Source organism: Panulirus ornatus, chromosome 20, assembly GCF_036320965.1.
Source record: "Panulirus ornatus isolate Po-2019 chromosome 20, ASM3632096v1, whole genome shotgun sequence".
NCBI classification, from domain to species: domain Eukaryota; kingdom Metazoa; phylum Arthropoda; class Malacostraca; order Decapoda; family Palinuridae; genus Panulirus; species Panulirus ornatus.
The window spans coordinates 62,495,831-62,510,387 of NC_092243.1; the positions used below are offsets into that span (position 1 = coordinate 62,495,831).

The window sequence follows — 14,557 nt, forward strand, 5'->3', positions numbered from 1 at the left end:
AAAAAAGTGCTTCCCAGATCAAAGAAATTCTTACATACATGGAGAGATATTTTTATTCTTCCGAGAAGCAGGTCATCATCGGCGACAGGGGCCTTATTTATCCTGTCGGCAATTGCTTATGTCCCTAGTTGTTCTTGGGCAGGTGTGTGTGCGTGTGTTACCGGACTCCAGCTGCTGAAGGTTATGCTACGAGAGTTAAGTCGCCTTTTGCATGGCTTTATCTCTGGGAATACAATGTTAACATTATCTCATTTCAAAGGAGTCTTCATTTCCCGGCTACTGGAAGCAGCGCAGCCTTAAACTGAGGGAACCTTTAGAAAGGTCTAGGGTATCAACACGACTCAAACTGGCTCTAGGATAACTACCACAATGAATACAGTGTCCCTACAGACACGCACACATATCAACACGAAACTTTATTAACCTATGGTCCTACCCGGTGGACGCGGCCGGCTTTCTGAGCGCTGCAGGAGCTTCATAAAGATTCAAAGGTCTCTAGAGGGAGAAGGTAAAATATACATTAAAAAAAAAGTGCTTCCCAGATCAAAGAAATTCTTACATACATGGAGAGATATTTTTATTCTTCCGAGAAGCAGGTCATCATCGGCGACAGGGGCCTTATTTATCCTAAGGAGGAGTTTTGCAGAGTGGAATTGAATACCTTCAACCTTATCTGTGTCCCTGTTATGAACCCTCTTAGACCACCACTTCCCTTTACTTCGTGATGTTCCTTTCCTGAAACTGTTACGCAGGTACCACTTCGGCCGCTGCTCTCGTACAGCAAAGTGGTGGAGTTATCTTCCTCGTCTCTTACTCGCTTCCTATCAAGTTTGTAGCTTGTAAGGTTCGGGACACCAACAAAGCCGACACTGAACCCTTCTATCATATTATTCTTATTTCCAGACTCTAATGCCTTTTAAACCAAACGGGCCTCGATTTGGGGTATGCTTTTGCTCACATCGTATCGGCTTTATAACATGGGACTTCGTAAATGCAGGAACGCCTCTAGGAAAAGGAAGCACGAGAATCCCGAGCTCTTTCGTGTATTACCACTTCGTAATAGGACTAGTTACAGAGAGAAAAGATGTACAATATAGAAAATACATACAATGCATGCGTGTTTTATGCATTTTCTTTTTCTATAACCAGTACTCTGAGTGATAATACACGAAAGCGCTCAGGATTCTCGCGTTTACTCTTCCTTAAGGAGTTTCTTTGTGTGTTTATATATATATATATATATATATATATATATATATATATATATATATATATATATATATATATATATACACATATATATATATATATATATATATATATATATATATATATATATATATATATATATATATATATATATATATATATATATATATATATATATATTATACATACATATATAATACCAAACATCACAAAGAACTTGAACTATTTCACAAGTGCTGTGGTATTTCCGTCAAGTGGGAGACTGTGCTGTGGCCCCTTTCTACCCTACTCCCGGTTAAGTACAGGAGACTCCATCTCCGCGCGGCCGAGTACAAGAGACCGTACTAAGTCCGGCCTATCAAGTGGAGGCAGCGAACTGGACCCGTCTAGAAACGGGGTCAGGCAGCTGGTGGTGTTGTTCCTCCGTGTATTGGCTCGGGTTCGTTCCCTCCCTCTGTCTATGCCAACGACCTAAACGTACCATAGAATACTCAGAGACAGGTTGCTCCCAAATCTCGACGGGAAGCGAGGGTAGATATGCCAGCTTTTAGTTGGCAAAATATCCTTCATATTGACACTATCAACACGTCTCTCTCGGGGATCAACTCTGAAATTATTACAGTCATCCTCTTTGCCTTTGATATGCTAATGGACTCGATGTTTATTACTCTGTCTACTGTAGGAGAAACGAGTGTTCTTGGTAAAGGACTGATATTTATCATACTTTCATAAAGATCAATGGATATGTATATAGAAATACACATATATGTGTGTATGATGCATCTTCTATGGAGCTCTCGAGACTCCAAGCGGGGCTGCGGGAGTGGGATAAAGTGGAAAGCTTTGGCACAGGAGGTTCCTCAGCAACGCTGTACTTTTCATCTGCTATCATAGATACAACCTCATAAAAGAGACTTCTCGCTCATGGTGTTGCCACCTGTAGGTTGAGTTTGTAAATATCGCGAGTGAGTTTATCTATCTATCTATTTATCTATCTATATATCTATCATACTTTGTCTCCCGCGTTAGCGAGGTAGCACAAGTTAACAAACGAAAGAATGGCCCAACCCACCCACATCCATGTATATACATACACGTCCACACACTCATACCTATACATTTTAACGTATACATATATATATATATATATATATATATATATATATACATACACAGACATATATATATACACACGTACATAATTCATACTTGCTGCCTTTATTCATTCCCGTCGCCAACCCGCCAAACATGAAATGACAACCCCCTCCCCCTGCACGTGCGCGAGGTAGCGCTAAGAAAAGACAGCAAAGGTCACATTCGTTCACACTCAGTTTCTAGCTGATATGTATAATGCACCGAAACCACAGCTCCCTTTCCACATCCAGGCCCCACAAAACTATATATAGAAAGAGAGAGACAGATGGAGTGTGGGCGAATTTTGAGCGATCGGGCCCTGAACATGCAGGAGGGTGAAGTGCTTACAAGGGAAGAAGTAACTTGGAGCGATACGATATACTGGGGCTGACGTGGGGTAAACCATGGGAAGGATTGTGGGGCCTATTGTGGATAGGGAGCTGTGGTTTTGGTTCTTTACACACGACAGAGAATGGATGCCAGCGAATGCGGCCGTTTGACGTCTGTTCCTGGCGTTACATCGCCATCTCGGGAAACTGCGATCAGGTATGAAAAAGTGTTCATGCATTTTCGTCAGTGGCTGAAAACGAGCACACTCTCTCTTCAAAGAATCTTTTCCTCCGAGAATGACTTCGTTGCTTAAAGACTGCTGGCCTAAAGTTGCAGGACCTCATAAAAGGTTCTAGCTCACAAATGACCTGATGAACACGTTAGAAAATAAGCTAGACATTAAATACACCTAATGGTTGAAAAAATGATTCAAAGTCACAAAACAAACGACTTTGTGCAGTTATTCTTTACTTGATGAAATGATAATCGATCTTTTTTTAAACTAATGTGAAAGGAAGGATTTAATGCCTTACTTTTATTTCTTCAGCTCGGGAGAAAGCTAACTGGCATTTTCGCAGACCTACATATACCGCCTTCAGGAATATTCACCCCAAGTCTTCGAAGTTCAGTATAAAGTGTCTTTATAGCCACAAGAAATCTTAATCACTTCGTTCGAAACTCTTGTGGAGATGGAGTTTTCAACGTCTATACTTTTGTGAAGCGGTCTGGTGACAGGATCCTTGGAGACAGGGAGTCTTGTGATCAACTGAACTAATGCTTCCAGACATGGTACCGAGAGCGTTGGTTCCCTCATACTTCGTGCAGTAAGACACTGTGGCGACAGACTTGGCGCAGATACGCCTGGTGCTTCGGGAAACAGTGGCGGTGGGGCGGTCACCGAGCATTCTAGTATGACGTCTGTCTGACCGGTGGCATAATGGAGTTGCTTCTAACGGAAATCTCGCACAAACGCGCGCACACCAGACTTGACTGACCTCGCTCGCTTTGCTTCGTTTTGCATGAAATTTCTATCCCAGTATCACCAATTAAATTTTTTTTAAATCTCAAACTTATGAGAAATGCTGTGCTCAAAATTCATTAGTTTGATAATCGATACAAGTTCACCATACATTCATCGCTTTCAGCACAATCACACTTGGATAGCGCTATGGCAAGAAATCAATTACTATTTCCTCAATCCAATTACGCTCATCCATTTCCTATCATTTTGTTGACATTATCCGTGCTTCGACTAATCAAAAAATAAAATATTCAGCAAATTCTAAATATTAAAACCCCTAGCAATAAAGCGCATGCGCAAACAAGCATATCTAATATCCTCCCCTGCAATAAAGACTCATATGTATCCTAACACCACCGACCGTACATCACTAGTGCAGTTAGGTGTTAAGTATAGCGTTACCGCCAGCACAGGTCTGGCGGCAGCGTGGAGCATGAGCACTCGTGGTGGGCCCTGACACCCAGCTGCCTCAGTCGCCTGCCGGACAGCGTCAAGGTTGCACGCGGCCGCTTGTCTACCTCGCCCATCGTGAAACGGAAACTTGAGGACGACTCATTCCCGAGCTGATTGTTGACTCTTATTGACAAGCGGCGCTTTGGGCATGCCTCCGGCACTGCAACAGTGTCTGTCATGTGTACACAACACTCAGACTTCAAGATCGAGAACACAAGAACACCTGTTGCACGAGGCAGCCAATTCCACCGTACCTGGTGACTGCACGTGATGGGTAAACTCTAACGCAAGTTGACGACGCATCAGTGACGTGCTACTTGCCAGTGTCAAGCAAACTTTCATCTTTTTTTTCCCCCCCTACTCTGATCATGTAACCTGTTTAAGTGTGTGTTTGTGCGAGTCATGACCATGAACAACTCAGCCGCGGAACTGGGTCCGGTGTTCGAGCCTGTCCTGGGCAGCAGCTCGGCGGCTGCCGAGACCGTGGGAGATATCCTCAACGACACGTGGTCCGTCGCTCACCTGCTTGACCAGGAGAACACCACGTTGGTCGACAACCTCACCACCGTCGCCTGGGAAAACACCTCGGTGTACGGGTACAACATCCTGACCTATCCAACCACCCAGGCCATATTTTACATCGAATATATGACGATCTTCCTGCTCGGCGTCTTTGGGAACTGCCTCGTGTGCTATGTCGTGTTTCGCAACAAACATATGCAGAACGTGACCAACTACTTCATCACCAACCTGGCGCTGGCAGACATCTTGCTATGTGTCCTCGCTGTTCCCTTCACTCCACTCTACACCTTCATGGGCGAGTGGATGTTTGGGAGAATACTGTGTCATCTGGTCACTATGGCCCAAGGCACTAGCGTGTACGTCTCGACGCTCACCCTCATGTCCATTGCTATTGACAGATTCTTCGTGATAATATATCCATTTCGGCCACGCCTCCGTCTCTCAATCTGCTACCTGATCATCATCAGCATCTGGCTCTTTTCCATCTCGGCGACGCTGCCCTACGCACTCTACGTCAGCCAAGTGGAATATCAAGAGCGATCCTACTGCGAGGAACTCTGGCCCTCAGAGTCCATCAGGCAGGTGTTCAGTGGGTTCACCGCTATCATGCAGTTCGTCGTGCCCTTCATCATCATCCTCTACTGCTACGTCAAGATCTCTATTCGCATGAATGAGCGAGTCAGAGCCAAACCAGGCACCAAGAGCTCGAGGAAGGAGGAAGCCGATCGAGAGCGAAAGCGTCGGACGAACCGGATGCTAATAGCGATGGTGACAATCTTCGGCACGTCATGGCTGCCCGTGAACGTTGTGCACCTCGTCGGGGACTACTACGCACCGGCGAGCGCGTGGAGTTACTACAACCTGTGCTTCTTCATCACCCACGTGGTGGCGATGTCTTCCACATGCTATAACCCTTTCCTCTATGCCTGGCTCAACGAAAACTTCCGCAAGGAATTCCAGCTGGTCCTACCTTGCTTCCAACAGACGCCTTCCACAGACCGCGTCGGTCAGTGGCGTTCGGAGAGAACCTGCAACGGGAACGACACCCAACAGGAAACCCTCCTTCAGCCAGGGCCCGGCGGCAGCGGCGGGGGCTCTGTGAGGTCTATCAACCCCCAGATGTCAACCGCCCATGATAGCCCGACCAAGATGACGTCTCCGACCACCGTGGAGACCCACCCGATGACTACGTTCATCGAGGTTCCGACGCACACCAACGGCAGCACACCTGACCAGGCTGTCCAGCCTCTGGTCAACGGCGAGGCGTCAGAGTATGTGTGAATACAGGTAAGACTGGAAGATGTCCATATTCAGATATCACACGGGATGAATTTCTTACATATGATATATGCATTGTTGGCTTCAATGGTTAGAGACTGCCAAATGATCAAAGAGCTAAAGAGTTCATATTATATACATCTCGAATAAAGAAAATACGAGTCGAGTTCAATAGTTTGAGTTTCCAGTACAACAGCAGACGTGTGATAATTAGCCCTGGAAGGCTAGAGGTAGAGCTCCGATATGGTAAGCCTAGAGTATATTGATAATCTAACTACAACAGATCAGGTCCCAGTAGTTGAGAACGAAAATACTTCAGTTCCAGCAATCTGAGCTTTAATCATAGACTAGAGTCTAATGACAAATATAAAGAAAACTAACGAAATAACATGATGCTTAAAGAAACAGGTGAATATTCAAAAGGAACCTAATAAGATATCACAATATAATACAACGACAAAAGAATGGACACATGAATCTATGTAAATCCTCATCTAACACACAATACGTTATATAGATATTATATACCATAGGCAAGAACTTGCATTTAATGCACTCGTAAGTTACCTTTTCTCCTCAAAAAAAAAAAAAAAAAGATTATTTTCTCGCACATTCCAATGGGATCATTAGCAACACTAGTAATACACCAATGGTTCTGGCAAAAGACAGTGGCCTTGAGAGCTATAATTCACCATATGAGCATCAATATGATAAAGCGAGGAAGAAAACTACAGCAATGCTATGTCTTCGTCGTAGAATAGATACGAGCACAATCTCAAGGACATTCTCGCTCCTTAAGAATCCAAATTTCCCTCCTCCTGTGTGGAGTTCGTGCGTCCTAGGGTTGTCTTAATATTATATATACATATATATATTCACACAGAAAACACTCACTTTCTCGTACTTGATTGTTGTTTTCCGCGTTAGCGAGGTAACTCCAGGAACAGATGAAGAAAGGCTGCACGCGTTCTCATGCATTCCTTAGCTGTCATGCGTAAAGCACCAAAACATTAGCCCTCTATCCATAACTAGGCGCCACAGACCTTTCCTTGGTTTGCCCTATCCGCTTCACATGCCCTGGTTCAGTCCACTGATAGCACGTCGACACCTGTATACATCACTGTTCCAATTTTCTTTACCCCGTGCACGCCTTTTACCCTCCTGTATGTTCTGGTCCCAATCACAATATCTTTTTCACTCCATCCTTCCAAATCGAATTCAGTCTTCCCCTTCCCCTTGTTTCCTCCACTTCAAACTCGTATATCCCTTCTTTCACCTCTTTTCACTCCTCCTCTCCACCTGTCCAAACAATTTCAGCGCTCTCAGTTATTCTTTTCATCACCGCACCTCTCTTACTCTTCTATTAAAATATCTCATCACTTACTGTCCTCAAACATTTTATTTCCTTCACATCTACCCTTCTCCGCACATACTTCTCTACAGTCTAAGCCTCACATTCAGATAATACTTGGGATTACTATACCTTCATATATACTATTTCGCCTTTCCAGACAACAGCCTCTCTTTCCACTCATTCTTCACTGCTGCCAGAACCCAGCCCATGACACTTTCGCTTCCATGGTTCCATTTACCGCCATGCCCACTCTTAAAACGCTTCACCTTCTCCATTTAAAATAACACCTTAAAAATTTTCCTACGAGTCCACTTGAAAATGAAACACGATAAGTTCCCAAGTGCACTTTCGTGTTATCACATCATGGGATACACTAGAAAGAAGTACAAGTCAGTTGATATACAACGAAGAGACGTAGCTAGGATGTTTCGTTTTATATCAACTGACATACTTCTTCTTTTTGTATCTCCGTTGATGTGATTTTTAAACAAAACTGCACTTGGGAACTTGGTGTCATCTCCCTGTGGACTCATACGAATATGATCACGCGCCCAATTGTGATCCTTTATATATATATATATATATATATATATATATATATATATATATATATATATATATATATATATATATATATATATATACATATATATATATATGTTATACGAACAGTACAAGAACCAAGTGCTCTTCAGTCGTTAAAAATTATAACCATTGTATTGACTGTAGTAAAGCCATGTTATCAAATGTTGCTCCTTTACCAAGAATATTGTTCCAATATCAAATACACAGAATTGTAACAACATTCGTTAAGGTCAGTACAAACTGGATAGCTTTGTAGAAGGCAAAAACCAAAAGCGGTTCCATTTCTTGTCCACATGAAAATTTAATGATAGGCATGATGCCAGACCAGAACACAACCACACCACCACCATCTGGCAACGCTTGCTTATGAACTGCGTCTTAGCTACGTCCCTTGTATAGCAACCGTCTTTTCTACTTTTTATCTCGTTCTTATATCTCCTTTGACGATGCGATCATTACACGAAAGTGCACTTGGGAACTTATCGTGTAATCATTAACAAAATCTGACCTACCTCAACTGAATATTTTCCTGGTTAACTAAATTATCACTGAAAATGAGCCATTCTGGATAAATCAAGCTTTCACGATTGTCATTTTCCTACCACTCATACATGGAAGAAATAAGTGTACAAATTAGGTAAACCATACTGTCGAGGGTCGAATAAAGAAAAATATAATTAATTTTTAACTCTTATCAAACAGCTAGGGTACCAATCTATTGAAGAAACTGAAAAATTCACAATTACGAAGCAAGAGTTGCTCTTCCGTACGACAAAAAATAAAAAAAAGGTACAAAGAGAAATCTGCAGTTTTTAAATACAGACATTTCGCGAGAGATTTACTGCAGAGAAACAAGGTTAAAGTCATGAAATACACAGGTGAATCTATGCTTGCATTACCTTGTAAAAAATGTGTTCTGATATTGAACATATACTGCTGAGAGAAACAGACGCTTGAACAAGAGAATTTCTGGGCACAGGCGACATGTTAAGATGAAGAATGAGAAGAGTGTTGTCATGGCATAGTCATGCCATTGCTTTACCTGTCATTTCATCATTAGATCTCATACACATTTTAAAAGAGCATTGTTCATTGGTCTCACTCGCGACATTTTCATTCATGGACTGTTCTCTTTTCAACAGTTGAACTTGTGAAAATTTGTTGAAATTTCCATAGAAATCAAGAGACGCGTCCACCATTATCCCGTCTGGTCGTGGCCTTAAGCCTTCAGGTCAAGTCGCAGCGGGCGGTGTACTGTAGGGTTTACCAGGTCATATACTAGTCAGAGATTAGGTTAGGGTTTACCAGGTCATATACTAGTCAGAGGTAAAGGTTACTTAAACATTTGTGTATGTTAATCGCCTACTGAGAAGGGCCCTGGAATCGCTGAAACTATTCTGGAATAATGAAATAAAGTCTCGAAGATGTATGATTATATTCCTCCTACATATTCACGACAGTGTGTTTGTGTTCTGGGCCTACGAGAGGCTTCGACCTTCAACAAAAGTGTAAAGAACTGTGTGGATATGTTGGAATGAAATGTTTGAGGATAACATGTTGTGTACAAAGGGTTGATTGAGTAAGAAATAAGGTAAGAGATGTGTGGTAGTGAGAGGATTTTCTATATACGAGGGAGTTGGAGGGGATTACTAAAATGGTTTCGACATAAGGAGAGGCTGAGTAAGGATAGGTTGATTAAGAGGGTCTACAGGTCAACATTATAAGGAACAAGGTGATTAAGAGGGTATACAAGTCAACATTATAGGGAACAAGGGGAAGGAAACAGAGCCGGGGGTATAAGGCTGGAGTTAAAGATGCTTTGAGGGCTCGGGGGCCTGAGCATGCAGGAAGGTGCGAGGCGTGCACAGGACAGAAAATATGAGCGATGTGCTATACAGGGACGAAGTGTTATCAAAAGGGGGCCCAGGATATATTACCTTCTCAAGGAAAACTATGGAAAGGTCACGGGTGTGGACAGAACATCTCTGGTTTCGGTGCATTATACACGGTTGCTAAAGAGTGGATATTAGGAAATGAGGACATACTTCATCTGAGTTCATCTCTAAGTAAGAAGTGGAAAAAAAGAAAAAAGAAAAAAAAAGGCATCAAATACATTTTCATTTTCTCCCCACGTAATATGCAAGCTATCTTGTAGAGCTTCTCTCAATCTTTAATAAAACTATCGAAATCACAATAGGATCTATTACGGAACAAAAATATATAAACTTGCATGGTCATATTAAGGAAGAAGCTAAAACCTTTTGAACTTTCCACTGAAAAAAAAAAAAAAGAGTATATGGATGAATGCTAAAATCGGACCGAATGGTGAATGAGCACACATCCCCATTGTTCATTTTACGGCCCCGGTAGTGTTTTACCAACGCACCGTTTACGAGAAATCAACTGAACAATGAATTCAAACAAAAACAGACCAGTGGGGTCATAAGGCTGTTTGTGACAGCGGAAGATAAACTCACAGATTAATGCTCTTAAAAGTAGAGAGACCAACATATATCAAAGAAACTTCACCCCTTACATTTGGGCGGAAAAAAGTGGACGTTTCTTAGGACCTATGGCATTCTTGGCTGTAATTTCAAAACAGGTTAAACTACATATGAAGCTGACTCCCCTCATGAGCTTTAGCAGGAAGTGTCCTTACGTATTTTTCAGATTGTTTTTAAAGTGTTAAATGATTTTGACAAAAGAAAGCTTATGTATTGACATGGATCATGAATTAATGCCATTTTCTTTTTGTTGACGGAATGTCAACAGTCATAAAATAAGCACTGGTTGACATATCATTCATGTAAACAGTGTAAAAGCGTGCCGTTACGCCTACTGTTGTTGGTTCCTGTTTCTCTCTCTATATATATACGAACAAGGTGCATATGAACGCGCATGATATATATATATATATATATATATATATATATATATATATATATATATATATATATATATATATATATATATATATATCTAGCGAAGTAGCGCCAGAAACAGACGATAAAAAGGCCTTTTTCGTTCACATCCATTCTACAGTTGTCATATGTAATGCACCAAAACTCTCAGAACCCTATCTACACCTCTGGCCCAGAAACCTTTTTACGATTTTTCCCCAGCCGCTTGACATGCTCTGGTAAGTCCATTGACAGCATGACGACCCATGTATACCACATCGTTCCAATTCACTCAATCCAAAGCAAGTCTTTCATCCTCCTCCTTATTCAGGTCACGACCATAATCTTTCTCACTCCGTCTTTTCATCTCTAATTTGGTTTCTCCTTGTGTTATACAATTCCGAATCTTATCTTTTGTCAGCCTCACCCCACTCATTCTCCATATTCTCAAATCATCTTAGTACGCCCTCTTCACATCTTTCAACCACAATCTTCTTATGATAACACCTCCCTCAAACTCTTATATTACTTACACCATCATCACCACATACCTGAAACATTTCATTACCAACACATCCACCCTCCTCCACACATCCTCATCTAAAGCACATGTCTTTTGTCCATTTAACATCACTGGGACTTTTCGCCAGCCCAGATAACGACCTCTATTTTCACACATTATTCAATGCTCCCAGAACCTTCTCCCCCTCAACCATCCAATGACTCTTCCGCTTTCGTGGTTCCAATCGCTGCTGTGTTCATTCTAGGGTAACAAGCATTTGTCGCTTCACTTCCTCCAAAGTTTCTCCATTTAGTCTCAAATCCCAACAACCTGTCCATCTACTCTGCTAACCCTAATAAGCTTGATCTTATTCACATTTTGTTTCAGATTTCTCTTTTCACACCTTCCTAACTCAGTCACCAACTTCCGCAGATTCTCACTTGAATTTGCCACCAATGGTGTTATCAGTAAATAACTGACATTTCACAGGCCCTCTCGTCCCTTACAGACAGCATACTTTCCCCCGTCTCCAAGACTCTTGCACTTACCTCCCTAACCACTCCATCCATAAACAGCTTAAACAGCCATAGCGACATCACACACACCTACCACATACCAACCTTAACCTGGAACTTATCATTCCCCTCTCTTTCTTCTCGCACACACGCCTTACATTCTTAATAAAAAGTTCTCGGTGCTTCTAGTGGTTTTCCTCCCGTACCATCTATTTGGAAGTCCTTCCACACTATCAAACTTACCATAAGCTTTCTCCAGATCCAAAAATACCACAAAATACTTTTGTCCTCTATCTCATTCTTTAAAGCAAACAACTAATCCACACATCCTCTAACTTCTGATACCACATCGTTCATCCCCAGTCTGATGCTTTGAACATGCCCTCTCCTCTCAATCACCACTTCCATAATACGACTTACTATGTGCACAAACTTACACCACTGCAGATTCAACACTCGCCCCTTTGTTCCCCTTACCATTATAGTGTCATACGTGCATTCCGCCAATCCTCAGGCACCGCCCCAAGATCCATGTATACAGTAAAAGTCACAGATAAACAATGACCAACAAAGTCACCCTCTTTAAATCTAACAATCCCATGCACTTCATGCGTCTTGACATCTCATTTATGGCTTTTGCCACAAGTTTTCAAATTCCTTTTCATGACTTACTACTCATACCTCACCAATCCCAGTACCCAACATCTGTCATCCTATCATCAAATATATTCAACAAACCTTCAGAATACTCCCATCTCCTCACCTCGTCAATATCTTCCCATTTCCCTAACGATCCCATTTCCCAATGATCCCAGTCGTTCCTTTTTTCCTAATGATACTAACAACTTCCAAATCTTCATATTCTCCAAGTATGAAATGCTCACCCTAACCCTCATTACCCTCTTCCTTTTCCCACTACACTCAATGTCTCATGGCATTTCTTTACACAAGCAAGCTCACATTTACCACTTCTCACCTATAACGTTTCTTCTTTTCCTGAGCCAGGTACCCATTTTATCAGCCAACCCGTATGGATGGATGATGAACTACTGGGTTGACTGTGGACAGATTGAATCTTCCAGGATTCGAACCTATGCAGTCGGTCCTAGAAAGCTCGCGGGTGCGTCACAGTCGGGAACGCTAACCTATACACCCCAACGCCTGGACCAATCACACCTCTTCGCTCTAATAGATTCTGACACGCTGGGACACCTAAGAAGGATGGTCTTCACCTCGGTGATCACTCGGATTCTAACTGATCTAAGGAATTAAGGATCCGAGAAAGTAGCCGGCTTTCTATTCCAGCGCCTCTGCATAGCCAACTAACGAGAGACTTCAGATTGCATTAGCAGTTCACCTCCATCTTAGAAAGTGGAAGGACTTTCAGATTTATAATTACAATATCAATTTCATGGCATGTTTTCGCTTAAAGTGTGTGTTTACCTAACTATTTTTCCTTATCCAATATGTTTATCTGTGTGTATGTATTTGGTTGCAAATGTGCAAACGAATTCAATAAGGAAAACAGAACGCTTTAATGGCGTTAAAACATATTCCTAAGAGCCATCTGAAAGAAAAGTTTCCTTTCTCTTCTTCCGTGAGGCTTTGGTTCCTTTAGATGAATCCAGAAGTAGTACAACATTACGAACAGTTTCAACATATCCCACGACGCTTCAGGCCCTCAATGCAACTACGTAACATAAGGAAGACACAGAACACATTACTCAGTTGCCCTGCACTCTCTGCAGAAAGGTGTTGGTGGCCAGCTATTAGATTGCTGCAAACGACTCTTTAAAGAAAACCCTTGGGAGTATATATTCAGTTAAGAGACCAGATAAAGTTCTTACAAGATGCCTTCTTATGTCCCATGCTATCTAACGATTTTGTTTTACACGGCTATAGTAGAGGCTGTAATGCTCATTGGTTGCAACGTGGTGCTAGGGTGTGTAGCTGGAAGTATCCTGTCTGGGAACGTATGTTCTATTTTCAGTTCTTGGTTCTTTGATAAGCGATTCGGAGATATGCAGTAGCTTCCAGTCTTGTTCACGGCTCGGTATCCTTGTAGATTTGACAAACTGTCTCCTGAGTGAAGGTAAATTTTTATGCTTCTTGGCGAAATGTAGTTTGATAAGAGTCTTCTTGTAGGTGTAGGAAGTCTTTTTTTGGACAGGATACAGGTTGTGCTTGCCATGCAAGTCATGTTATGGAACTCGACTCCTTGTTGATTTCGAATTCTTTTTAACTACGTTGGATGCTTGTATAGTGTTTTTCTTTCTTTGTATATCTGGTTGCTCATGAGGTTGGTTTTTTGCTCCTGGAACATAACTAACTTGACATTGGTGTTTTGTGTGGTCGATTTTCTGGAAACAATGTGCCGTAGTAAACATTCACCTGTTTCATATGACGTTAACATCTAGTTGCGATATATTCTGTATGATTTGTTGGTAGTAGTTTCTAACGCTGCGAGCTTCTGTTGTACGTAGTATCTTACATCCTCGTCAACAGCAACTACAAGTATAACAGTTTTACTCGCTGCGTTTCTTAATGGAAGATACACCCTTTGGATGCCGTCTTCCATGTTCCGTGTAAAATAATGTTCGTGACTCCGGTCTTGCAGCGTCGGGGACATTCGCTGGCTGCATATAACCATCAGCCAAGGCATGTGGCCTGCAGGAGCACGTCTGCTTTACCAAGCTACTCGCCATCATTTCCCAGCGGGCCTCTCCACACGCTCCTGAAGATGATTTGATGGAT

At 42.0% G+C, this 14,557-nt stretch overlaps 1 protein-coding gene across 2 annotated transcripts in view; it reads left to right on the forward strand.

Annotated features, from left to right (window-relative positions):
* The first annotated feature begins 4,123 nt into the window (after positions 1–4,123).
* LOC139756068 (prolactin-releasing peptide receptor-like) overlaps positions 4,124–14,557 on the forward strand; it is a 208,088-nt gene continuing 197,654 nt past the window's right edge. The window contains exons 1-2 of one of the 2 annotated variants that reach the window (XM_071675080.1): positions 4,124–5,956; positions 12,809–13,247. In XM_071675080.1, coding sequence (XP_071531181.1) covers positions 4,550–5,950 — 1,401 coding nt within the window. In that variant the 5' untranslated portion in view covers positions 4,124–4,549 and the 3' untranslated portion in view covers positions 5,951–5,956; positions 12,809–13,247. Of the gene's footprint in view, positions 5,957–12,808; positions 13,248–14,557 lie in introns of those variants that run through there. The other variant, XM_071675079.1, reaches the window with a different exon arrangement.